Here is a 26,555-nt window from a genome sequence, read left to right as displayed (position 1 = left end):
TTTTCTAAGCTGTTCTGTGATTTTTTTCTTCCTTATTACACCCACCTTTTATCTTCCTCCCTCTTTCCCTCCCCCTACCCCCACCTCTTTCTTGGGTCTGTCGTTCTTCTTCTCTTCAGCCATAAACCCATTTTCATTTTGACTAACAAGGACAGCTATAGTAATTCTCACCCCAGGTGACTCTATCAAATTGAGAAATAAATAGGTCTGTCTTTGGGGTCCAGTACTCCTCTTGTCTGTCCTGGTCCCAACTCACTTTATTTGGAGATGGTGACTGGGGCCTGAGGTGGCATCACACACCTGCAGCTCCCACCACACAAGTCCAACATCAGCTGACCACAGTCTCTGCTCAGTTTCAACACGGTGGCCCTGCAGGCACCATCTCTAAAAAACCTTGGATGAAATCAGCCTTCTCCTCAGTGGCTTTTGAATCCTAGACCAGCACAAGCACACACAGAGTTTCAAAGCTGTCCAACTCAGTGCCAGGCTTAAATCCAGGCATCCATTGACTTCCTATTTTTTCCCGTTTTAGGGTAAAGAAACTGGATCTTCTTTTTTTCAAGTTTTTCACACTCTCAGTTAAAATTCTTTATTGTTGCTCAGTCTGTCAATCTGTCCGTTATAATCTCCATCACAAAGAGAAAGGGTCCAATGCCTCTGAAAAGTCAGCTTTCTCTTTCAATTCATGAACATGTTACACCATACCTAGAACTCCAGAAATACAGTCTCCCCAAATACACCAGCAAAAAGGAAATAAGATGTACTTAGGATGTCGGAGAAATGGGGGGATCCTCATAAATTATTTCGGAAAGACCACTGGTTGGTACTGGGCAGAAATCTTAGTAGTGAAGTTGGCTTTTCCCAAGTAATTGCACCCAGCTGACCCAAGCAGGGCCATCTCCAGGGATATCCCATGACAATAAGGTGGCTGTAGCCCCCTACTGTGGGGCACAGTTCAGCCTGCACAACTACAGATTTAGGAAGCTGTCTGGAAAACCTTCTGTGACTTAGGTCTTAAATGGAGGACTGAGGGCAATTCCTCCTTCCAAGATTCCTTTCATTCCCCCTGCAGAGAGATGCAAACCTTCGTACCTCCCCCTCCACCCACAGACATGGCCGCCCCTGTTTCAAAACAGGGAGAAGGGCTGATTACAAAGAGGCTGGTCTCCTAAAAACAGTCTTTGCTGGAGAGGAAATGGTGTATGGTCTTCTGGTTGCTCATCTGGGGAGGCTGCCATGAACCCCAAGTGAGGGACACGCTGTATTAATGCTGGAACTACAGCAGAGGGCAAGAGATTGCAAAAGTAGAAGATACAATCGTGTCCTCATGATGGCAAGATGGGTAGACAGGAAGCAACTGGGAGGAGCAACTTCACCCCTTTGCCAGCATCCTCAGTGGGGAGTTTCTGTGTCCCTTTACTGCAGAACTGAGCAATGGGCAGCTCTTAAATAGGAGCCCTGTTCTGAAGACAGTGGTGATGGTGTTGGTGATAACCGTGGTTGTAGGACGGTAACAATTACAGACTTCTGATGTGCCAAGCATTGTGCTGGTTCCCATCGTCAATTCTTTCACTCATTCTCAAGCTGTGCTTCTTCTGGTTCTCAGAGTAGGAGAGCTTTGCTTGGTCCCCTGATGAGCTCACTGACCATAAAAAAAAGTTCTCACCTTTCCTGGTGCCTGACAGCCCCCCCACACACACATTTATTTTTAAGGTGCTAGACCAATATAACCGAACTCTTATCTTTGGTTGTGAGCCTAACCTTTAAGAGCTGAGCCATCTCTCCAGCCATCAGCGGTTGAGAGCACTGGCTGCTCTTCTAGAGGTCCTGAGTTCAATTCCCAGCCACCACATGGTAGCTCACAACCATCTACAATGAGATTTAGGGCCCTCTTAAGTAAGAGACCTGGTCAATCATCCTCATCAACTTAGACCATGAAACCCAACATGGACAAGTGCAACAGAACCGCCATTATACAGGCTGCCCATGAGTGCAAAAGATAAAAAAGATAGACATAACACTTCCCTGAGAACGGGTGATGCTTCCTGGAACTGAGCAGCTCACATCTGTTGCTGGAATCATCTACAGAATTGTCATACGTTTTTGTTTTCTGAGTACTTTGTTTTAATGAAATTTTTTAGATTAAATCGATAGGATCCTAAAAATAGTAAATCGTTGACGGACTTTGTGAGCATTTAGACACTGGAAAGTCAGTTTCAACTCTTTGAAAATGTCTTCAAAAGTCAGGAACATGTTGAATGATGATAAAAATAAAACAAGTCAGAGACACATTGAACAACAAATTTTTTTAAGCATACTATTTTTAAAAAGTCAGGAATAGGCTGTGGATATAGCTAAGTTGGCAGAATACTCACCTAGCAATAAATATGAAAGTACAATTTTATATATATGTAATGTATATAAAATTCATGGCCTATAATATATGATATATATATATATATATTCATGGCCCTAAAGTTGCTGGTATTGGTGATGGAAATAAGAAAAATGATCTAACAATTTAATAACTCTTTTCCAAAAACAAAAAATGAGAATAGGAAGTATAGTTCTGCACAGTACCGTAGCTAGCTCTTCACTTGTAGACTCCCTGACAGACTGAAAAGGCTCCCTTGTTCTACTCCAGTTTTGTTGGGTTGTGATACTTGCGTTATACATGCATCCTGCCCAGAACCTGGGATTGCTGCAGCAGCAGCACCGCTGGACACAGGGACGAGGGCCCATGCAGAAGACAACAACGCTAGATTTTAAGGCTCGCATGGATTTTTAAGAGAAGAGAATTGCTCCTAAAATAGAGCTCAGAACATTAGCTTTTCTTTCGCCATAGCAGCTAAAGGTTAGAACTCCGCTAGCCAGTCATCCACAGCATCACTCCCGTTCTGTGGCCCTCGGGGAATCTGTGCGCCTGAAGCATGAGAGATTGCTTCAGGCCTCTTAGCTTCTCCTGCTTCCTTCACACGCTGTGTCCAGAGGTTGGTTTCCCTACAACTCTTCACTTGGAAGTCAATGTAAGCACCAACACTGGAACATGTTCAGCAGAAAGAACTAGTAAAGGTTGTTTTACAAGACACAAAGAAATTGCTCATTCACTAATTCAGCCAACACCACATGACCATCTGCTAGCCACAAATACCACGCCAGGCCCAATAACACAGCTGAGAGACAGAGCCTTAATGATAGAATGATTGCTGAGTATGAGTTATGAAGTATGGGGGCTGTTGCTTTGGGAAGGAAAGAAAAACACCCACAGCAGGGTTTCTACAGATATGTGTAGGAACTAGCCAAATGGAAAAGAAGGACTCTAGAGGGAAAGAGACCTCGGGAGAGTTAGGGAACATAGCAAAATGAAAGAAGGATGAGCAACTTGTAATGCCTGGACGGCAGGCGCACAGAGGGGAGGGGAAGGCAGAGTGAGAAATGGGCCATCCAGGGCAACCAAAGAGGTGCTCATTCATGAATCTTATGACAAGTCTTCACTGGATGGTCTCTTAAGTCACTGATATTTATTGCCACACAATTGAAATTTAAATTCCACAGTGCAGCAGCTTAATTTCCATTTCAGGGTTGGTAAACTGCCATAAACCTCTGGACTTCTCCCTAAAAACAAAAACGATGAACCTTTAGAAGAAGTGTATATTCCCCAAACCAAAAGCTAGACCCTAGAGACTGAGCTAGGCCCAAGAAAAGTATGTAAATAGAAGAACTGATATCCCAAATTGGAAGAAAAATAGCGCTCTCACATTTGCAAGGCTTGTCCATATTTAAATCCCGACTGACTCATATTTTCTAGACAGGCTCCTTAGCTGGACCTCCCAGGGGTATGTCTTTCGCCTGGAGGCCTTCTCGGGTCCCTAGCAATGGTTTAATACGCCTATCTCACCCTCTTTCTCAGCCAGGAAGATTTAAAAGGAAAATGTGTATCATAAACAAAGCCTAAATCTTATCCTAAGAATCTGATAATGGCATCCCCAACAGGCTGGCTTGGAACTTGGTCTCTTTGCATTCAACAAACAGACTTGAGATTTATTATAACACTCCATAGGTCATAAGCATCTTGAGTCACGTCATATAAAATATTTTTAGATATTTTTAAGGAAAGGTCATTGGCACAGCAGCCTCCTTCCTTTTATAGTTAAGTTTACCCTGGGAAGAATTTTTTTTTTTAATAATCTGGAATTTGCATTTGCCATTTATGATCAAAACACAAAACCTTGAAGGTACCGGGGCTGACGTGGGGCGGGGGTGGCTTCTCTTAATAGTTCCTGCTGGGGCCAGCAAGGCTCTGCACGAAGCTGTGAGGAGGCCACAGCACTTGAGGTCTCTGTGTGGCAGATGTATCGCCTGCCTGACGATGGCACGGAAGGCTAGGAAGGAAACTCTGTGACAGTACCCCAGCGATCAAAGGGTGCGCTCTTGAGAAATGGCGTGTGGAAAAAGGCCCTGAACAGATTTCAAGAGGCTCCTGCCAGCACCTCCAACAGCTCCTGCCCTGGTAACCACAGAACATTTGGCCATTTCAGAGCCTGCCGGGCCGGTGTTTACCAAGCCCTGACTTGCAGAAGGAGCCAGGTGGCCCACCTGTCCTGATAAGGCAGCTCCTTGGAGTTAGGTTTCTGTCCCGCCACCAGATGGGTCCCATCAGAGTTTCCCCCACTCCGGAAAACAAGCACTGTGAAACAGCAGGAGTAAATATAATTGTCTTTCACTTTTATTTAAAACAGCAATTTGGGAATTAAAGATTGTCAACGCAGATTTAAATAGAAGGAAAAATTAAAGGAGCCAAACTCCATGCTAGAATCAGTTTCTCGCTCCGCCTTCCAGGGTTTGAGTGTTTGGTGAAGAATGCCACGATTTGAGGAAGGCAGAAGGGGTTGAGGCTAAAATCCCTCTAGGCAGGGTCACCTCTGAATAGCCTGGTTATCTAATGGGAACGCTATCTCCTCGCTAAAAGCCTATGGCTAGATTAATGGGAGCATTCGAAAATCTGATCAGTCTGGTTGGTGGGCCGCCAGGGATGTGTTTTCTGTTATCTCAATAGCGGCAGACCTGTTCATCACAGAAAGGCCCCAGCAGCTTCAGGCGGCCCGGAAGTGCTGAAGCAGTGTGAGGTCTTTGGTTGTGCACACCAGCTCCTGAAACAGGAAGAAGGCCCCACCGTAGGTTGACAGCCAGTGGCTTGGGTTGCACAAGAGGTAGATCTCCCCACGTCGCTCCAGAAGGGAGTTTTACCACCCCCATTGCTTTATCTCCCAGGAATGCAGCTGGAGCCTCAGCTCCTCCTTGACAGCATGGACCTCAGTAAATTACCAAGGTCTTGACCCAAGAGCTGAGAAGTCCTAAGAGATTTTTCAGTCTCCTATCTAGAGATGTGTTTACATTTCTTGAACTCTGGCTGACTGACTCATTCCCCTGCTGTTGCAAGAACTTCCCTTATGTATTAGGATTTATACATTTCTTTTCTGAAAAGCCCAGGGTTCTTTCCGAGCCACTGTGAAGTGAACCTCATCATGACACAGTTCTGCTGGGTGGCTGTGTCTGGAGGATGGGCCCTGACCAGGCAGCTGGGATGTGGCAAGCACAAGACACAGCTCAGGGCACCTGGCCTCTAGCTCCCGGCCGAGCTAGTTTAAAGTGGAGGCTTTGACCCCACACAAACCCATTCTCTGAACCTCAGTTTCCCCAATCCGATTTAGACTAAAAATGTGTTTTAAGTTTATGCAGAAGTCATCCTCAAACAAATCAGGAAGAAGAAAAAAAAATCCTGAGGAACCACAGAAAAAGAGCCTATAAAAGATAGATACTGGCCAGGTGGTAGCTCACGTCTTTAATCCTAGAACTCAGTAGTCAGAGGCAGGCAGATCTCTGTGAGTTTGAGGCCAGCCTGGTTTACAGAGCAGTCAGGGCTACACAGAGAAACCCTGTCTAGAAAGTAAGAGGGGGGGGAGGGGAAGGGAGGGGAAGGGAAGGGAAAGGAAAGGAAAAAGGGGAGAGGAGAGGAGAGGAGAGAGAGGAGAGGAGAGGAGAGGAGAGGAGAGGAGAGGAGAGGAGAGGAGAGGAGAGGAGAGGAGAGGAGAGGAGAGGAGAGGAGAGGAGAGGAGATTAGTGACACTTTACTTTGGAGAGTGCCATCACGCCCACAGCCACACTGACTTTTGCCTCTCTTTGCTACACTGCCTCACTCCACACTGAGGAGCAGGGAAATCTCGGCTCTCTTCCTGGAAGCTTTCAGAGCCTTTTCCCACTTCAGTAAAGTGTGATCATACAAAATTTATATTCAACAGCATCAGCAGTTTTTTTTACATCAATATTTCCTTTTAAATTTCAGCTTTTATCTGAATTCCAAGAGCACAAAAACATCTACTTTTTCTTTTTTTAAAATACCAATCCAAAGAAAATCCAAATTTAAATATAAAGCTTAGCCTCACTCAATAAGGTGTTGAGACGTGTCTGCAGAGACTCTGGGGTATAGGTAATGCCATAGGTGTGTGCTTTTAATCTTAAATGCACAATGAGCTAAGTGTGTGTGGCTATCATATGGTTTGTACAAAAGTTCATGAGACCTAGATCTGACACCTTGACCCCCCTTTCTCTCTGACTTTCCCCATAGCAAACACCGAATCCAGAGCCAATCTCCATCGAAATCCTTATGAAACCTCCTCACCTCTGACTCAAGCAACAGAGAAGCAGGTACAGTATTAACTCTGAGTGAGCGCAACCCGGGGAGTCGAGACTTGTCTGGGGTTCTTGTCCTGACTTGCTATGTGACCCTAAATGAGACTCTTATCTCTCCGGGCCTCATTTGTCTCATCAGTAAAATGAGCAAGTAAGCCGTTACGTCACTGGGTTCCTTGACTCTCAAGCTTGGGTTCTATTGTGTGGTCCTTTGTGGGTGTGAAGAAGCAAAGCAGACTCTTCCCAGACTTCTGCAAAGTTAGAAGGGGAACAAGAACACAGCAACAGCAACAAGCAGAAGGGCCACATTTTCCTTCCAAGTGGGCAGAGAAAATAGCGTTCACGTTTGCTGTTGTTGTTTTTAAAGCATCAAGGCTAGGAGCTGGGAAGCCGGCTCCCTTGGTAAAGCACCTGCCGTGCAGTCATGAGGGTCTGAGTTCAGATCCCCAGGCCCCACATAAAAAGCCTGGCACCCTGGCAGGCACAGTGGCTACATCTGTAATTGCAGCACTGTGGGAGGTGAGGAGACAGGCAGGAGCTTCCCCTGGAGCTCCCTGGGAAGCCAGCCTAGCTGAATGGATGGGACTGTTTCAACAAGTAACAGGGAGGATAAAGGAAGACAACAAATGTCAAGCCCTGGGCTCCATACTCATACACACACACACACACATGAACACATACACACCCATGCACACACATACACACACCCATAAACACATCCATGGACACACACACCCATGGACACATATACACACACCCATGGACACACATACACACACCCATGGACACACATACACACCCATGGCACAGATACACACACCCATGGACACACATACACACACCCATGGACACACACCCATGGACACACACATACACACCCATGGACACACACATACACACTCATGGACACACATACACACACCCATGAACACACACATACACACCCATGAACACACATACACATTCATGAACATACACATCACACACCCATCAACACACATACACACCCATGGACACACACATCACACCCATGAACACACATACACACCCATGGACAGACGGACACACCCATGGACACACACATCACACACCCATGAACACATACATCACACACCCATGGACACACACATCACACCCATGAACACACACATTACACACACCCATGAACACATACTCAAGCTAGGGTAAAGATGGAAGGTGCTGATTTGGGAGGCTTGTGAATATCTAATGATTCAAGGAAATGTGTGCAGAAATAGTGATAAGCAGGCCTCATGGGAAGCTCTGAGGGTGACACTCTCTTCAGAGTCTCAAGAGAAAGAATTCCTAGAGCTGCATTCAGGGACTGGGAGACCTGAGGCCTGCTCTTGGCCATCAGTGCTCCAGGGGCCTCTCCTTTGTCTACAGCCTGAGGCCAACTCTCTTCCCATTCCTCTCTTCTCTCCAGCTTCCTGCAGCTGCCACACGTCCCTTTTCCCAGCACTCAGTAACAGTCCGTCTGCACGCATGTTTGAGCTGAGCTCAGACAGGTTAAACTGCCAGGCTTGGGTCAGGCCTCCCCTGAAGTAAAGCACAATTAGACCATCTCTCTGCTACTGAGGAAGCCCAGAAATAACGTGTGTGTGTGTGTGCATGCGTGTGTGCGCGCGTGTGCATGTGTGTGCATGTGTGTGTGAGCGTGTGTGCATGTGTGTGTGAGCGTGTGTGCGCGCGCGTGCGTGTATGCTTGTATGTGCATGCGCGTGTGTGTGCGAGTGCGTGTGTGTGCTCATGTGTGTATGCGCGCATGTGTGCGTGTGTGTGTGTGTGTGCATGTATGTGTTCATGTGTGTATGCCTCCATTCAAGACACTCTTCGTAGGGGATCTGAAGACCTTAAGTAATCACAATAGCAATAATAGAAAGCTGTAACTAAGAAAACACAATATATTCTGATAATCGCTCAGCTCCAAAGGCCTTACAATTCCTACCACTACTCCCAGCATGGTCCAAACTCATGCGGCCTAAGGCTGTTCTGGAGGAGGCCAATAGTGCCTGCAAAGAGTGGCCCAGCCGGGTCCAATTAACAACTGAACTAAATTACAAACCTTGCAGTCAGGCTGAACGTAGACTTTGGGTCTTTAAGCTCCAACTCTGGTTCCTCTTGCAAGGCCTTGACGAGTTCACAAACTGAGACTGTACTGTGCCTACTTTTCCCTTCTGAGCTCCTTGGCTTGTTGACAAGACCGTGGCCTTCTTTCTCTAAAAAGACGCCCGGGAAGGAGAAGCCGTATGAAGAAAAGTCTAGGGAGCCCCACCAGCCCCCAAGCCAAGAAAATGAGGTGGAAGGTGCCGAGGAAAGTCCTCTCCCCCCTCCCCCTTACTTCTTGAGGCTAGCGGCCATTTATTAGGTTAATCACTGCCTCGGATTTTAACTACTTCCTCAGCCTACTCCACATAAGTGACTAATTTCATGTTTACTATAAAGCATCTGGGAAGGATTTAGAAACAAATTTCTACCCAACAGACTTCAGTGTCCTACCTTGACGGGCCATGGGCCCAAGCAAGCCGTGGCTTCTCTGCCTCTGCTAGGGCCTTTTCTTGCAACTGAAGAACAAAATTGGCTCTCAGCAGCAGCAGCAGCAGCAGCAACAGCCTCAGCAGCAGCAATAATCAAGCCCTTCTTTCTTTTCCATTAATCCCTCACTGACTCACCTCCTCCCTCCATCGTCAGGGTCTGGCCATATCATAAGATCTCCCACACAAAATACTTTAAAAAAAAAAAAAAGTCATAGTGCTAGCTGAGCATCCCCAAAGGTGGGACCTTTGGGATACAGCGGCTCCGAAGCCACAGGCCTAGACTGAGTGTCCCCGGGGTCTGGGGGCTGCCTCGGGCGCCCCCTCCCGGCAGCATTGAAAACGTCCGCTCTGAGCCTTCAGCAGCTGTCTCGCCAGGGCCAGAGCAGAAAGGGTGGGGAGACAGACGCCTTGCCTCCCTGTACCAACCCCAGGAAGAGGTCCCAGAAATCCCTACCACACCCAGCCCGAGGTTCAGGGCCTCAGCGCCAAGTGCATCCGTCAAATCAGTGCCGCAGCTGCCAACAGCAGCTTCCGTGGAGTTAGAGGAGGGGGTTAAGTCAGAGAAATGGGGGGGGGGGCGCTACAAGGGTAGTGTAGAGATGAAAAAAAGCAATGAAAAAGAAAGAGAAAAGAGACAAGCAGACATGTTTCAACTCCAAGCTCCCATTTCCCCTTTCAAATGAACGGCCTCCCCACTGAGCGCAGAATCAAGTATTTATGAAGGCATTTTTTGCATATTAATAGCTGCGTAGGGAGGAAGCCCGCCATCTCTGAAGTCCTAAGGTATGGTGCCCTTTTTTAAATACAGGTCTTTCCAGCTCCTCGCAGAATTTGGTTTTCTCCTTCAGATTTATTTCCCCTCCTGCCTTGTGGCTCCTCCTGGGGCCCTACAACTAACTGATTAAGAGAAATTAGTTCCTGGGTTGTCTCGGGAGACCCAGTCCTGCTCTTCCCTCTGTGGATCGCTGACATCAATCGCCAGAGCTTTTCCTCTTCCCCGGGGGCCTCTGTGGAGAGGCTTCAAGGTTGAGTGAGGTGACCCGCACCTGAAAAGAATGTTAAAATCCTAAATGAAAGTTCCAGAAGGAGAATTCAATACATCCATGTAGTAAGAGGAGAAACTAAAATTAAAAAGAAAAAAAATCAATCATTTCATTAACTTGGATAGATAGTACTTGTCTGTCCTCGGTGAGGCAAAGGAGTCAGACAGCCAAGATCATCCTGGACGTAGCAAGTTTGAGGCAGGCTGGGATACGTGATCTTCCTAGAATCTTTGATTTAATCCTGGGCAATCCCGAGGTTGGAGCAGGCCCTGGGGAGGAGCCAGCCTGGGCATTGCTCAGCACCCCTGACTTCCATTCACCAGATACATACTTGTGATAGCCAAAATGTTTCCACACGTTGCTGAACGTTCCCTAGGAAGCAACTGAACCCAGATTTTTCTCTTTGTCTCTTTTTTATTCCTTTCTATTTTCTTTTCTTTTTTTTTTTTTTTTTTTTTTTTTGGTGTTGTTATTCGTTGGGTTTTTTTGTTGTTGATGTTGTTGTTCTTTGTGGGGTTTTTTGTTGTTTTGGTTTTTTTGTTGTTGTTGTTTGAGACAAAGTCTTATGATGTACCCTAGGCTGGCCATCCTCCTGCCTCACTGAGATTATGGGTACCACGCCTGCTGTTTTAGTTGGGGTTTCTGCTGCCATGAAGAGACACCATGACCACATAACTCTTATAAATGAAAACGTTTAATTGGAGCTCACAGTTCAGAGGTTCAGTCCATTATCATCATGGTGAGACGTGAAGGTAGGCAGACAGGGTGCTGGAGAAGCAGCTGAGAATCCTACATCTTACAGCTAACAGGAAGTGGTCTGTGAAACTGGGAGTAAGTAGCCTGAGCATAGGAAACCTCAAAGCCCACCTACAAAGTGATGCACTTCCTCCAACAAGACCACACCTCCTAATAGTGCCAATCCCTTTGAGGTCCATTTTCTTTCAAAACATCATACCCACTTCGATTGAATGTCTTGAAAGTGCAAATCAAAATCCTAAGTCAATCATGATTGCACCTATGGTTGTTGCTTTTTCTATTTTGTTCTCAGGCATTCATAAGAGAAAGACTTGAAAACAGTACACACAACAAGGCTAGCTAGAAATTAGGGTGTGCTAGGTTCAAACCTTACTTCATTCTCCTGAGGTTATTTCTTTTTTTCTTTTTTTTTTTTTTTTTTTTTTTTTTTTTTTTTTTTTTTTTTTTGGTTTTTCGAGACAGGGTTTCTCTGTGGTTTTGGAGCCTGTCCTGGAACTAGCTCTGTAGACCAGGCTGGTCTCGAACTCATAGAGATCCGCCTGCCTCTGCCTCCCAAGTGCTGGGTCTCCTGAGGTTATTGTTTTCCTTTTTTATTCTTTCTTTCTATTATAAAGGAAAGAAAGATTGTTTTCCTTTTGCATTCTTTCTATTATAAAGGAAAGGAAAATTATAAAGAGTTTGTTCGTGTTCGAGATGAACATGGTGACATGCTCTTGTAATCTCGGGATTCCTGGAGGCTGAAACAGGAGGATTTACTGCTTCAGAACCAGACTGAGCACCTTGTCTGGAAAAAAAAACAAAAAACAAAACCCAGGGGGCTGGAGAGATGGCTCAGTGGTTAAGAGCACTGGCTGCTCTTCCAAAGGTCCTGAGTTCAATTCCCAGCAACCACATGGTGGCTCACAACCATCTGTACTGAGATCTGATGCCCTCCTCTGGCGTGCGGGCATACATCGAGGCAGAATGTTGTATACATAATAAATACATAATAAATAAAGGAAAGCTTTAAAAAAAAAAACCCAAGGGAAAAAAATAAGTAAATAAGTTCTTTCCTGTTTTTTGTTTATTGAGAGGATCCCCTATGCAGGCCACCAGGCTGGCCTCCCACTCACAAACATCCACCTGCCCCTGCCTAGAAGTCCTGGGATTGGAGGCATGTTCCACTGTCCCCAGCTAAATAAGTAGTTTTTATTTTTATTTTTTTCTTTTTTTGGTTGCCTCCAGAAAAAAGACAACAAAGATAAATAAAATAAAGCAAGCCTCACCTGTCTTACCCTTAGTCAATTTCCTTTGCTGAAACAAACTCCAGCTTAGAAAGAAAGAGCTAACGTGCTTTATAACGTGCTGTTTCTTGGGCGTTTTGGTTTGGGGTTTTGCTGTTGTCTCTTTGGAGATCAGAACTTTGGCAATTTCCTAAAAGTTATGTTAAGCTAGAATGACATTCCTTTTCCTTAGGTCCTTTCTATCTCCACCTCTCCTAACTAGTTTAGGTTTTGGTGAGCTTACTGTAGCATAATTCGTATTTAATCTTACAGTAAAAAATCCCCCCGTAGTGAATAACTCCGCTGATGCAATAAGTCAGATCAGACCAAATTAATAAATCCAGGTTTAATCTGAGAAAAATATTCCTGGGTGGTCCCAAGAAAGAGAAGATACGAGGGGAGACCATGAAGGGATCTATGGGCCAGACCTTAAATACCCTTCAAAGGTAGAGCCTCTGCAAGGTGGGCTTTCTTCGGGCAGGATCTGGAGAGGGCGGCTCCAGGGAAGATTCCCCAACATTACTGTCTTAAGTTTATCATTTTGGGGTTTCAAAATGTGGCCTGTCATTCTGACTATGACAGGGTTTGGGTCAAATAAACCTGTGTGTAGCCCTCACCTGTTTCACAAGGGATGTTTGAAGCTCCTATCAGCCTTTCTCCTTCTGGACAATAAACCCATACATGCACCTGTAAACACACTGTGTTGTACAATGTAGACATTTTTTTTTGGGTCACCAGCTCACAAAAAAAAATAATTCAGAGGCTTATTAATTATGAAAGCTTGACTTATAATTTAAACTTGTCCCACTAGCTCTTGTAACTTAAATTAACATATTTATATTAACCTGTTTTGTCTCTTGGCTTTTTACCTCTTTTCCCTTTGTACCTCCTGTTTCCTCTTCTTATCCTCTGGCATCTCCTGCCTAGATTCATCTCCTCTCCTTCTCTCTCTTTCTCCCCAGAAGCCACACCTAGCCTCTCTTGCCTAACTATTGGACATTCAGCTCCTTATTAAACCAATCAGAAGGTGCCTTCGCAAAGACACATCTTCACAGTGTACAAAAATATTATTTCCATACCAGGCGGTGGTGGCGCACACCTTTAATCCCAGCACTCGGGAGGCAGAGGCAGGCGGATCTCTGTGAGTTCAAGACCAGACTGGTCTGCAAGAGCTAGTTCCAGGACAGGCTCCAAAACCACAGAGAAACCCTGTCTCGAAAAACCAAAAAAATTTTCACCCGTCCAGCTAAGCCATACCATACCTTGTCTTCCATTTAACTTTTTAGCTTTAAAGCTTCCAAGCTTTAAAGGCAGATTTTTTTTTCTTTTGTCACCTAATTCTTCTTAGTATTCTGGTGTCTAACATGAAAGCCACCAGAAGAAATTGACAAACAAAATACCTCATTGGCATGGAAAATTCTGTGTCATGGAAAATTCACAGACCATAGAAACACATAATTCATGGGAAAAGCCCACAGTCCTTGGAGGATGATACTGAGGTGGTCATGTTTTACCACCACGGTATCGATAAAGAGGTTGAGTCGGCATTCTCCCTCATCTCCTGCAGGCTTCAGCGCTGCTGAATACTGGTGGCCTTTTAGACTTGGTTTTTCTGCTCCCTGGAAAAGCTCTAGTCATGTGCTCATTTGGAGATGTCACTTGGCACTCTCCTTAGAGATCCTTGTGAGGGTGTGAGATGAGTTCCAGCATCGATGCCAACAGTCAACTTTTTTCCTCTTAGAGGCAACTGTTCCATGCCCCCTTTCCTGCAAACATGCGTCCCCTCCCCCTCTGCCTTCCCCACTGCCTTCTCTCATTTTTATAAATATCTCCCTGGTGGTGAAACTGGATTCAAAGGATTTCTGAAGACCTAGAGCAAACTTCCTTTCTGGCCCAAATCTGTCCATTCCCAAACTCCCTAGACAATTCAAGAACGAGTTCCTAGAAGGGTTTATTTTTTATTACAAAACTAAAGTTTTATATGTCGGATTTATGTGGCTATCATTATTCCAATAAGTCTGCATGTACTGATGTCTTGGTTGCTGGTGACACACAACACCTGTCTAGTTAAGATCTCCTTCTGTTTTCTTTTTATTGTGGACAATTTCAAACGCATGTAAAAGTAAAGGGAATAACACAGCAAATCCCCACAAATGTGAACAATTTTCTCCCCATTATCTTTAGAGAGTCTTTCTGAATAGTAGGTAATAGCAGCTGATGGTTTGGGTGTTTTATACAAAGGACTTGGGATTATCTTTCCCAACCTTTATAACAGCTCAATTGTAGGTATGGTTATGGCCTCCATTTTACACGTGAGAATGTCAGGACCACCAGGACCACCATCACCCGTGACCTGCACCTCCAACGAGGCCTAGCTGAAGATTGGGGATCTCATAAAAGCACATTTAGCTCCCGTCTTCTTGCTTCCTGGCTCTGTGGCTTGAGGCAGGTTACTTAACCAGAGACTCAGTCTCCTCCTGTGTAAGGGAGAACATTTCCCCCATGGCGTCCTGGCAAGGAGTAAGGGAAGCAGCTTGCACAAGGGGCTTGCACAATGCCAGACACAGGAGGCGGCTCAGTGAAGAATCCCAGCTCTCTTATCCCCGCTGTTATTAGACAGGACCTGTAGCTTATGTGGGGAGGAGGGAAGCAGAGAATTGGGGAGCTTGGAACACAATGGGCTCCCCACCCCACAGCTAGTGGTGCTAGGGAAAACTTCGAAGTTAGGGGACAAACAGGAGAGAAAAGAGGACATTTTTGATTTTCTTCTCCAACCCTCTCCTGTCCCAGCATCACTGGGACTAGTTCAACTTCACAGTCTTTCTAAATTATGGGGTTGACAAGCTTTTATGGCCCAATCTAGAAATCCAAGCACCACGACCAACTTGTTTCTCTAGTGACTGATTTAAAATGACCCTTTTATAGTGGAATCAAGTTGAGATTCCCTGGCTGTTGATTGTCAGACTGGAAAAGTCACACCAACAAAACAGAGTGGGGGGGTGGAAGCCCTAATTAGGAGGAAATTTGGGGGAGGAGCTGTTTCTACCTCTCACCCCCCATCTTCCCATCTCTTGTCCAGGGCAGCTGTATCACCCAAACCCAGAGGAGGTTCTATCTTAAACCCAGCTCTAACCCCCTCACAGAAAACACTGGGCTCCAACCTCCCTAGGGGTTGAGCAGATTTCTCTTTTGGCTCAAAAGTTTTCTCCTCCAGCTCCAGCTAAGCTAGATAAACAGAGATTGTGTTGTGTCAACAAAACACTTAATTAAATTGAGGACAATATCAATTAGAATTCCTGGATAAGATTTATTTCCAGATAATAGGAGCCCTGGAGCGAAAGTGCCCTGTGTTTTCGTGACTCAAAAATCTCCTTGAGAACAATGGAAGTGAGCACTTTTTTGTAGGTAGAGAAACTGAGTCCCAGAAAGCTCAGTGACTCAGCAAAAATCACCAAACTAGCCCTCACCAAGAGGAGGACCAGAATTGCTGGATTTCTTTTCTGAGAACAGGACTTGGGGGCTAACGGGCTAATTTGATAAACACTGAGGAGAATGCCAACAACTTTTATGAACTGGAGATAGGAAAAAGTAGATGAAGGACTTGAGGTATAGCTCCGTTGGCAGAGTTCCGTTGGCAGAGCCCTTGCTTGCCTGGTGTGCTTGGAAGCCTAGGTTCTGTCCTTACCACTGCAGGACTGGGTGTGGTGGCACCCACCTGTAATTCTGGCTCAGGAAACAGAGGATCGGTTCAAGTTCATCCTCAGCTGTGAAGGGTATTCAAAAACAGCCTGAGACACAGGAGACCCCATCTCAAAAAAAAAAAAAAAAAAGGAGGGGAGGGTGATGGAGACCAACATTCTTAATGGGAGGAGGAGAACAAGGAAACCCTTTGATGTCTAAAAGTCAAACTGTCTCCGCCATGCCCACTGCTCCTAAAAAGACTCACTCGGGGGGCTGGAGAGATGGCTCAGAGGTTAAGCGACTGACTGTTCTTCCACAGGTCGTGAGTTCAATTCCCAGCAACCACATGGTGGGTCACAACCATCTGTAATGAGATCTGGCACCCTCTTCTGGTGTGTCAGCATACATGGAGGCAGAATGTTGTATACATAATAAATAAATCTAAAAAATAAATAAATAAATTTATAAAAAAAAAAAAAGACCCACTCGGCACATGTAGCCCACACTTCCCGGCAAACATAAAAGGCGGTGGCACCTCAGTTGGCAGAGTTGGATAAAACCATGGAACCAGTGAGGATGCTGAGCACATTGGCGGTGGGTGGAAACACGATGTAGGTTGCAGGCCCTTTGTCCCCTAGGAGGCTTCCAGGTCAGCTATTCTCAACCTGTGGGTCCTGACCCCTTTGGGGAATCAAGCGACCTTTTCACAGGGGTCAACTAAGGCAAATGGGAAACAGAGTTGCTTACATTTATACATTGTTACGATTGTTACACTGTTACGATTCATAACAGTAGCAAATTCACAGTTATGAAATAGCAACGAAAATAGCATTATGGTTGGGGGTCGCCACCACATGAGGAACTGTGTCAAAGAGTTGCACTCAACATTAGGAAGGTTGAGAACCACTGTTCCTGGTCCTTTGTGACTCTCTGTGCACTAGAATGCACCTTCTCTCCCAGGCAGAGGAGACCTGAACACATAAAAGGTCTGAGCTCAAGGATGGCTGGGTAGGAGACAGGTAGCAGTGTCTGCAGTGACCTCAGAGATCACCCTTTTGGAGAAGCCAGGTCACCAGGAGCCCCCCCAGAGTTCCATGTGCAACCCAACCCCACCCGTGTTCCCAATCCTACTGCATTTTAGTGCCCTAGGCTGCCAAAGGAAGAAGTAACTAGATGGCAAAACTCGGAACTTGTGAAGCTCCCTTCCAGAAGCTCCCATTTTCAGGATTTGGTTGTGGGGAGGGGGAGTTCAAATCCCAGCCCTCCTTCTCCTCTATACCTAGAGACTAAGCTTCTCATATCTCCCTTCCCCACCAGGGTTCAAAGCTCCCAGGAATAGAGGAGTAAAGCCATGGAGGGGGTCTGGTGCTCAAGACTCTTCCTTTAGTTTGCTCACAGGAGGGGACAAATGCCCTGTGTGCACAGAGGTTTGATGTAACAGCTTCAAGGACTTCACAGGGGTTTCAACAAAGGCATCTCCAGGGCTCTGCTCCCTCCTCCCGAACATTAAGATAATGGTGGGGTGTGTTCAAGTCTTGGCTACCCAGGCCCTCTCTCCCTCCTCCTGTTTCCTTCCCCACAGCTCAGCTTGCCCACAGGTTCCCAGAGACTTTTGGCAGCTGGCTCTCAGGCAGAGGGAAGGTGTGAGCTGCGTGGGAGGTGAGGCGGTTAGACGGCCAGAGTGTTGCAGCCTACTTAATGAGGGACAGGAGCTCCTGTTGGAGCCATTAAGCGGCAGCTACAAAGGTGGGGAACCCCAATTAGAAAGGAGTGGGAGACATCAGGAGGAGGCCCCGCGGGACACCTACAGGACAGATCCTTGTCTTGGATGACTCTGCGGGACTCCTGGGTGGAGATGTAGCCGTTCGGGTTCCGAGTCTCATTTTAAAGCGTGCTATCCCAAGGTCTGTCTGTAGAGGAGCGCAGTGAGGCTTTAAGAAATCTCAAGGGAGGAGGGGAAATGACTAGGGGGCCGTTCTCCTTGAGTCTATGGTTCAGATGTACAAAAGGAAATGATAAGCCATTTACTTAATTTTAACAGGCATCCCCTTTCAGTCTGGCTCATATATGTTCCTATGGATTTCTGTATGCAGCCAACTGCTCCCTTCTGTTGATGGCTCAACTGAAATCGCATTATGTTTACAGCAAGATAATAACCCCGGATTTTCCGTGACTCGCTCCGTCAGAGCATAAGATTAGCTCTTGAATTCATTAACAGCCCTCTCCTTTTAAATGTCAGATAACTGTTTAAATGCCAAGCACTTTGCGTAATGCCTCCTGTGCAATTCAAATCAGCTTTATCACGTTAACTCACTCATCTTTAGTGTTCCGTTTACTGAAGAGAAAGGCTTCCAGGTGTTTTTAGCAGAACCTAAAAATAGCATAATATTTACAGTAGACATAGGGAAGGGGGCTGGACGAGTTTCAATTTTTCTCTGAAATAGGTCACCTTTCCATCCCTTTTAAACCATTTCCACCAAACTGTGCATGTGATAAAACAGCTTCAGGCCTCCGCTTCCTTCCAGCCTGCATCCCCTACCCCCTTTCCCTGCCTTCCAGGCAGCCCTGGGTTTTCTTCTCCTTCTTGCCCTTTCCTTGGGTTACTCTTTTGGCTGTTGTCTCAGTTCTCAACACACCCCAGAGCTGCGTGGGTCAGTTTTGATTGCTCCACTCTGCAGACACAAAGAGGAGCTCGCAAGGTCAGGATGGGGCCTAGAAATCAAGAACTCTCCTTTCCTTTTCTTTTTTTAAATAAATACTATGTATATAGTGTTCTGCCAGAAGAGGGCACCAGAACTCACTACAGATGGTTGTAAGCCACCAAGTGGCTGCTGGGAATTGAACCCAGGACCTCTGGAAGAGCAGTCAGTGCTCTTACCCTCTGAGCCATCTCTCCAGTCCTCTACTTTCCTTGAGTTGGACCTCCAAAATCATCAGACCACAGAGATACCTACAGAGGTTCCCTCCTGACTGCCCTGAGGCGTATCACCAACCGTCCACATCAGTTCCCAGTCTATCACTATTACAACATCTTCATAGATTGAGTCACCATCAAAAATCACCCGCTGACCCATGCTAGCTTGTCTGGCACACGGTAGCCACAATAAATACCTGTCTAATGAACCGACAAACCACCCAAGCACAGGCCCTGCTTTTCTGTTTCTAACTCTCTGACATCTTTTTCCTCTTACCTCTTTACCTGTTCAATCATCTTGGCTCCCATCTCCCAGTCTCTCTTTTGCTCTCATCCATTTGTAGAACTGCTTGACCACCACCACCATCATCATCATCAATAATAATAATAAACAGTACTTCTCTTAAAGCATTTCATCAAGCTACAACTGATAGCTCCTAAACGACAGGGAGATGAGCAGAATGGCCAAGAGAATTGTTAAGAGGAAAAGACAAGTCCAGGGGTATAGATCTCAACAAGTCAAATTGAACTCCACACAGGAGTTGAAGTAATTCCAGCCATTGGACCAGGTCTTGGCCATGGCCTTGTCCTCCAGCCCAACCCAGAATAGATGATGAAGAAATTTCTCTCAGATTATGTCGCCTGATTTCTGTCATCCATCCAGTGATTCCCAACGTGTGGGAAGTTCCTTTACACCATGTGAATATTTGTTGCTGTGATTGATTTAATAAAGAAGCTGACTGGCCAATGGCTGAACAGGATAAGGCTAGGTGGAAGAGCCAACCTGAGGCTGAGGGCTATGAGGCTGGACAGCTTGGGTCCTGTCAGATTCTAACTTGAACCAAAAACTTATATTGGAACTGGAAGAGGGGAAAGGAAATTTCTGCCTGAAAAGCTAAGCGGGCAGAGATTAGGGTTGAAGCTGGAATGACAAGAAAAAAAATGCATTTTTCTAGAGAAACCTTTATCTTTAGGCACGTTTCAAAACAAAGGGGAGGGATGTGGTTGTTCGTTGGAATGACGGCCACTTGTGGGCTAATTCCTCATGAATGCTTGCAAATAATTTATGGCTGCCTGGAGAGACAGCTATCTGAAAGTTAGTCTCCTAGAAAATATGGAACTGATCAAATTCCCACCCAGGGTGATCTCACGGCACATCAATGTACGTGACCCCAGCAAATCGGCACCAACAGAATCAATAACTTTTCTCTTTGCAAATGAGGGACCAGCGGCACTTGGAGGTCAGGCCTGTGGAGGTCAAGGCCTGTGGAGGTCAAGGCACACTTCCTGTAAAGGTGCGTCTTGTGCCCTCCCTGTCTGACGGGAGCTGAGTTGCCTCTGCTGCTCTTCCATCTCTTTCCTACTCTGCAGCTCAACAAGTGCAATCAACCATGCTTACATCTGCAGTCTCTGAACCAGGCATTGCTAGAACCAGGGAACAAGGCAGCTATGGCTCCTGCCTCAAGAAGCTCACGGTCAGCTAGTGCAGACTAGGTCGCCCGGCCTCCACCGTCATTAGAGGTCATGACTGGGAGTGCCTGATCCTCTGGGAGGCCGAGGGGACACAAAGGATGAGGAGGATCAGAAGGGCAGTGGGTGTTTCCAGGAGAGTGACGGCCCAGCTCCTTGGCCTCTCCTCCATGTCCTTCTGCTGCTTTTTCTCCAGATCGGGAGTAAATCACATTCAAGCACAACTTCCTTCTTTGTTCCTTCTTCCTCTCAGTAGAGTTCAGTGTGCACCATTTCTCCCTACTCCGCTGGGTTTGAAACAGACACCCAATAAGTATTTGCTGAAGGACCGAAAGAGGCCAAAAAGACAGGGATCAGGCAAGAAGGGCCTCATAAATGTTTTAAGATAGTTGGCTGTCCTTCCATCCAAAGGCAATGATGATTGGACACAGATGAGGACCTGGTCATATCACTTCTGAGATCGCCCAGGTTGCAGTGGGAGGCAAGGGCTGAAAAGCAACTTCAGACCCAACTTGGAGTGCCCTGAAATGTGGCACCATTTGCTCATTTTGGTGACCACAGAGAGTGTGGCCCAAGAGATCATAGAGCCCCTGGGGCCTCCCAGTCTCCTGTCTCTGAACGTTCTTCCTTCCCACTTTGGCACATTTGTTCAAATCACTCTTCCCAACACATCAAACGCAGCTCAGTTTGCAAATAAAGATAGATATGATCTCGCCGTGATCATATATATGGCAAGACAGATTTGATGACCTCTCTAGAAGGTATGTAGAGATTGGTTTTTTTAAATTACATTTTTAAAAAATAGTCTATGGTGGCCCTAGCCTATGATCCCAACACTTTTGGAGGATAAAGCAAAAGAATCCTAAGTGTGAGCCTGCTTGGGCTGCACAGTGAGAGACTGTCACAAAAAAAGAAAGAAAGAAAGGAAAAAGGAGCCTTGTCTTGGACAATGATCTTACCTCTTCCAAACGCCGTCTAAATGGCTCTGGGTAAGTTGGTTTCCTGATTTGTGAAGTGGGGGACAGCGATTGCCTCCCAGGGTCGCTGTGGGTAGTGAAAGAAATAATCACCAACCAGAAAGATCCCTTTTCCTGCGTCTCTGGATACTATTAACTAGTCCAATTGTTCTCAATATATTTGTGTTCCCTGTGTCATTAATGACAAAAATAGGAATTGCTATTAGTTTTGTCATGATGAAAAAAAATGCTTTTTATAAATATTAGGGGGTTGGACCGGCTCTTGTTTCCCTGTGTATCATTCCTATAAAAGTCAGGCTTTCTGCTTCTCTCATAGGGAGCCCCACGGTCCTTGGAGGCAGCAGCTCAGAAGATGGGAGAGCCTCAAAGTTGTATAAATAAAGGGCTGATATGTTCAAACGAAAAAGAATTTTACACACGCAAGCTGCACATCGACATGATGCCGTTCCTGAAGGTGATCTCACACTGAGAAGACAAGGGGTTTATAGACGCACACACAGGAACGCCAGTTAATACACTTCTGCATGCTACAAAAACAGCTCAGAAGTCCCTCTGTGCGCTCACTTTATCAGAAAGGACAGAAAACAGGCAGGTTGTGGCAGATGAAGGAAGAACAAATTAGGACCATAATCCCAGCCAGCCATCGGGGACAAACCAGTTGGGTGTCTGGTTTAGGTAGTGGGGGACAGTGGAACAGAGAGAAAAGGGGTCACTTTGAACTGCCTCATAAAACAGGTAAATAGGATTCATTTCATCTTGACGGTAGCGAGCATAATTGCTACTGTTTGCCCCTATAACTTGGTAGAACGACATTCCTGAAAGTGCTGATTCTTGAGTTAATTATTTCGGGTTTGGATGTGGATTCTCTCCTGGATATCAGCCCTTGTTTTCTGTTCTCTGAGGGCTCACTGATCTCCCAAGCTCAGCTTCTCTTCTGGTTAAGGGCACTGAGCACTCCTGAGGTGAGGATGCCATTGGTCCACCCTTTGCTATACTCCCCTCCCAGTCCAGCATGTAACACAGCCCCAGCCGACAGACGGTGCTCCACAGGTACTTCATAAGCCGGCCCACCCTTTTCATCCTACAACCCTTTGGTCGAAGGCTTTTTCCCAACCCCTTCTTTGGACCTCTTTAGAGTATGCTGAACTGAAAAATGGTCACAAAGTCAAAGAAACTGCCCAGGAGTGGAGCCAAGATAGACATGGAGAGACTTCAGATCCTTCATCCTCTCCTAGAGGAAACCATCCTAGACTCTTGATAAGAAGAGTCTAGGAAAGACAGACACAGGAGAGGACAGACACTTGAGAACTCATGATGACATGCTATCTAGTGTCGTGAGGACCGACAGGAACTGTGGATGTCCCAACCTTGGCTAAGCCAGAGTTCTCAGGCCATGCTTCTGTGGGCTTCACACTCTACAAGGTAGGAGTCGGGCTGCGAGTCATACAGATAGCTAATGATTCTCACGTGCTTGGGATCTTAAGAGTTGGGAAGTAGAGGCAGAAGGATCAGGAAATCAACACCAGTTTCAGCTACACAGGGAATTTGAGGCCACCCTTGGCGGTAGGAGACCTGCTTTGCAAACAAACCAAAAAACGCCTGTAAGTTTACCCAACATCTCTTGATTTCTGTGACTTTCCTTGGCTCTTTCTAATGGAGGCAAGATGGCTCCTGGCCTTTTTTCCTAGGGTCATTTCAGAACTGAAAGATACAACTTAGCTTACATGTCCTAATGAAGCCACTGGTCCCGCCTGGATCCTCAGGGCGAGACCATGGAGAAAAGAAGCGTGACTTACAAGACAGAACGCTGATTTCTAAACAGCAAAACAAAAGACGTTTGTTATAAGAATAAAAAAAAGAGAGAGATTGCCAGGCTGTTAGCTTATGTTGGTGAAACGACCCTTTTCATTCCTAGGGTCAGTGTTGTCTTTGCCTTAAAGAAGTATGGCTGATTCCTTCCGAAACAGTGATTGAATCATCGATGTCACTGTTCATTTGTTCTTTTGATTAATATTTTGAGTGCCTACTATGTGCCTGGCACCTTCTGAGTGTCTGGGGTACGTCCATGAACAGAATAGACTGTGGCAGGCTGGGGCTGTAGCTCAGTTGGAAAGGACTTACTGAGCATGCTCAAAGGTTTCTAGGTTCCATCTCCAGCACAAGAGGAGAAAAAACAAACAAACAAACAAACTGACCGAGATCCCTGCTCCATTCCAGGTTAGTGCAAGGGGGAAACACTAAGCAAAACGAAGGAGCAAAGATGAAGTATGTCTAAGGTGACTTTAATATCATGTGTAACACTAATTATGTGTCATATGTCTAATGTAGCATTCCTTAGCATTGCTAAGGAAACAAAAAGAGAACACGTTTATGGAGCAACTGAGAAGCACAGAATTCTAAGGAGGAAATTTTGAAAGTCTGATTGAAATGCATGCAGGATCTACCCATTCTGCACGCTGACCCGGAAGGTCAGATATACTCTCTCTCAAGAAGACAGAAAGAATAGATAATAAGCTTTAAGTCCACAGCTGATGCAGGCATCAGCTAATGGAACTCTCAAGCTAAAAGTGGAGGGAGCCGACCATGCCTGCAGTTAGAGCAGCTCACATCTGTCCTGGAGTCCCAGGCTTTGTTCACAGAGACAGGTGCATCCCACCACCCAGAGGATCACCGCCACCGCCTCTGTGGTCACGCCAGGGAGGGTTTCTGTGAACAGAATGGGGTAACAGGGAAATAAGGCCTAGCTTAAGACGCTGTCCAAATATGAAGCCACTGCTTTATGAGGTAAGGTCTAGTCCCAAGCGTGTTTTGTTAACTTGGCAGGAATAGGTAGGGCAGAAGGTCTACAAGCTAGTTCCAAGATGCAGTGAATGCATGAGGTTTAGATAATATTGCCAGGAAAAATATTTAGGACGGCAAGTGTCGCCTTCCCAAGAGAAAAGCAAGGCCAAGATGAAGCAGGACATAAGCAATATTAAGGTGTCAGTCCAGTAGTAAGTAGTTGGCAAACCCCAGGTTTTCTCTGGTTCCAAGTGACCTTGCAATCCTCGGGAACACCAATTCCTCTTTGCAAAATAGAGATGATTACAAATAGTCCTCTCCACACCTGCTTCCCAGCAATGAGGTGAGAATTGCATAAAATAACAGTTTTGAACAGGTTCACGTCTGTAACAGACTCAGCCCAGGGGAGGAAGAAATAAACACTTGCTGGTCTCCGCTATGGCTGAGTCCCTCACACACGCTGAAACTTGTTTAAACTTCCCCACCCATCTCTCCAGTGAGAATTCAGATTCCCCTGCACTCAGGAGAAACCCAGGCTCACAGATGACCCATGGCATGGCCGACCATGCAGGGAGCTAGGATGAAAAGCCACACAATGTTGACCGAGGTCTCTCTGCGCGGCGTCTATAATTTAATTCACATCTTTGTTCTGGCCTCAGAGCCTTAGAAGGAGCAGGAATCTGTTTGGTTTTGGGGGTTGTTGTTGTTTGGTTTTTCAAGACAGGGTTTTTCTGTGTAGCCCTGGCTGTTCTGGAACTCACTCTGTATATCAGACTGGCTGGAACTCCCCTGTCTCTGCCTCCCGAGTGCTGGGGTTAAAAGTGTGTGCCACTACTGCCCAGCATGTTTTCATTTTTTTCTTTCCTTTTTATTATGTACCCAGGGTTCTACCTGCATATATGTCTGCAGGCCAGAAGAGGGCACCAGATCTCATTACAGATAGTTATGAGCCACCATGTGGTTGATGGGAATTGAACCCAGGACCTCTGGAGGAGTAGCCAGTGCTCTTAACCTCTGAAGCATCTCTCCAGGCCTCTTTCTTTTTTTTTTTAATTTATTTTATGTATGTATTTTATGTATGTATTTGCCTGCATGTATGTCTGTGTGAGGGTGTCTGGTCCCCCTGAACTGAGGTAACAGACATCCGTGAGCTGGCATGTAGGAGCTAGGAATTGAACCTGGGTCCTATAAGGGAGCTAACAGTGTTTTCAACTAAACCATCTCTCCAGCCCCTCCCGCACACATACACACACACACACACACACACACACACACACTCATGAAATAAATGAAAAAAATTAAAGAATTAATTGTTGCTGTGGGGTATCAAAATTTTGGGAAATTCATGTGACACAGAATTTCCAAATCTATCTTCCAAGTTGAACATTTAGGGAACTCTATGTAACGTCTACCATTTATTTTCAATAAGGTCTTTTTTGTAGTACGGATTACCTTTGAACTATGTAGCTGATGTCCTTGAATTTCTGATCCTCCTGCCTCTACCTCTGAAGTGCCAGGACTCTAAGTGTTCATCACTGGGTCCAGCTCTCTGTGTATTACTTATTATTGCTGTCATCCCAGTGACGGAGGGCCTGAGGTTCCATGACAAGTCATCTAGGCAACTGGAGACAGACAGACAGAAGCTCCCCTTCTCTCTTCTGTATCCCCTTCCCAGCAAAACCCTGGCGAAGCCTGCTGTGCGTCTAGAGGCACCATGCCCAAATGGAGGGCCCAGTTTGAGGGTGGAGGTCAAGTCTGGTGGAGGTTTTCCAAGGACAAATGAGAGCTTCAGATCACTTGACCAGAGCCTGGCTCACCAGCAGTTGTAGAAACTGAGGCTTGGGAGTTAAGTCGTTCCCTGGTCTCCACTTGAGAGCAAGCTTTAGACTCCACCACCCGTGAGTCACTGGGAACTGCCTCACAGAGAATCCCAGAATTGCCTGGGAGTTTACAGTGTTCTTTACTCTAATGGCTTCCACCCAGGCCTCGAACTCCACATGGCTGTCCTTGCCCATCCTAAACACAGTACTATCGGCAATTTGCTTTAAAAAGAAAAAAAAAATCTTTCCATGTTCACTCTGACTGTGCAGTTCCCACCTTCAAAGATGTATTTCTTTTACTAGCAGAAAGGTATAACATTCGGTTTTTCTAAAACTCCAAAACTGTCCCGTGCATAGCACCAAATGTGGCCTGTGTCTGTTTTACATGGTTTGCCACTGCAGCCGCCAGGCTCACACACACGCACACACACACTCCCCACGCTGCTCCCTCTGTTTGGAATTGCCCTGCCTTCCTGCTCCTGCAAGACTTCATACTCTGCCTACTGGTAAACAGACCCTACTGAGCCTAATTTAACTTCACCTCCCTTGAGGTCCCGGGGAAACCTGGACCTATCACAACATTTACACTCCGTCCCAGAACTGTGA

At 46.0% G+C, this 26,555-nt stretch overlaps 1 protein-coding gene across 1 annotated transcript in view; it reads left to right on the top strand.

Annotated features, from left to right (window-relative positions):
* Kiaa2012 (KIAA2012 ortholog) overlaps positions 1-26,555 on the top strand; it is a 102,205-nt gene that overhangs the window by 50,443 nt on the left and 25,207 nt on the right. Inside the window, exon 14 of the mRNA XM_057758296.1 lies at positions 6,626-6,705. Within this exon, the coding sequence (XP_057614279.1) occupies positions 6,626-6,705 (80 nt within the window). The remainder of the gene's footprint in view (positions 1-6,625; positions 6,706-26,555) is intronic.

Source organism: Chionomys nivalis, chromosome 26 (genome assembly GCF_950005125.1).
Source record: "Chionomys nivalis chromosome 26, mChiNiv1.1, whole genome shotgun sequence".
NCBI lineage: Eukaryota > Metazoa > Chordata > Mammalia > Rodentia > Cricetidae > Chionomys > Chionomys nivalis.
This window is presented reverse-complemented; position numbering and strand designations above follow the sequence as displayed.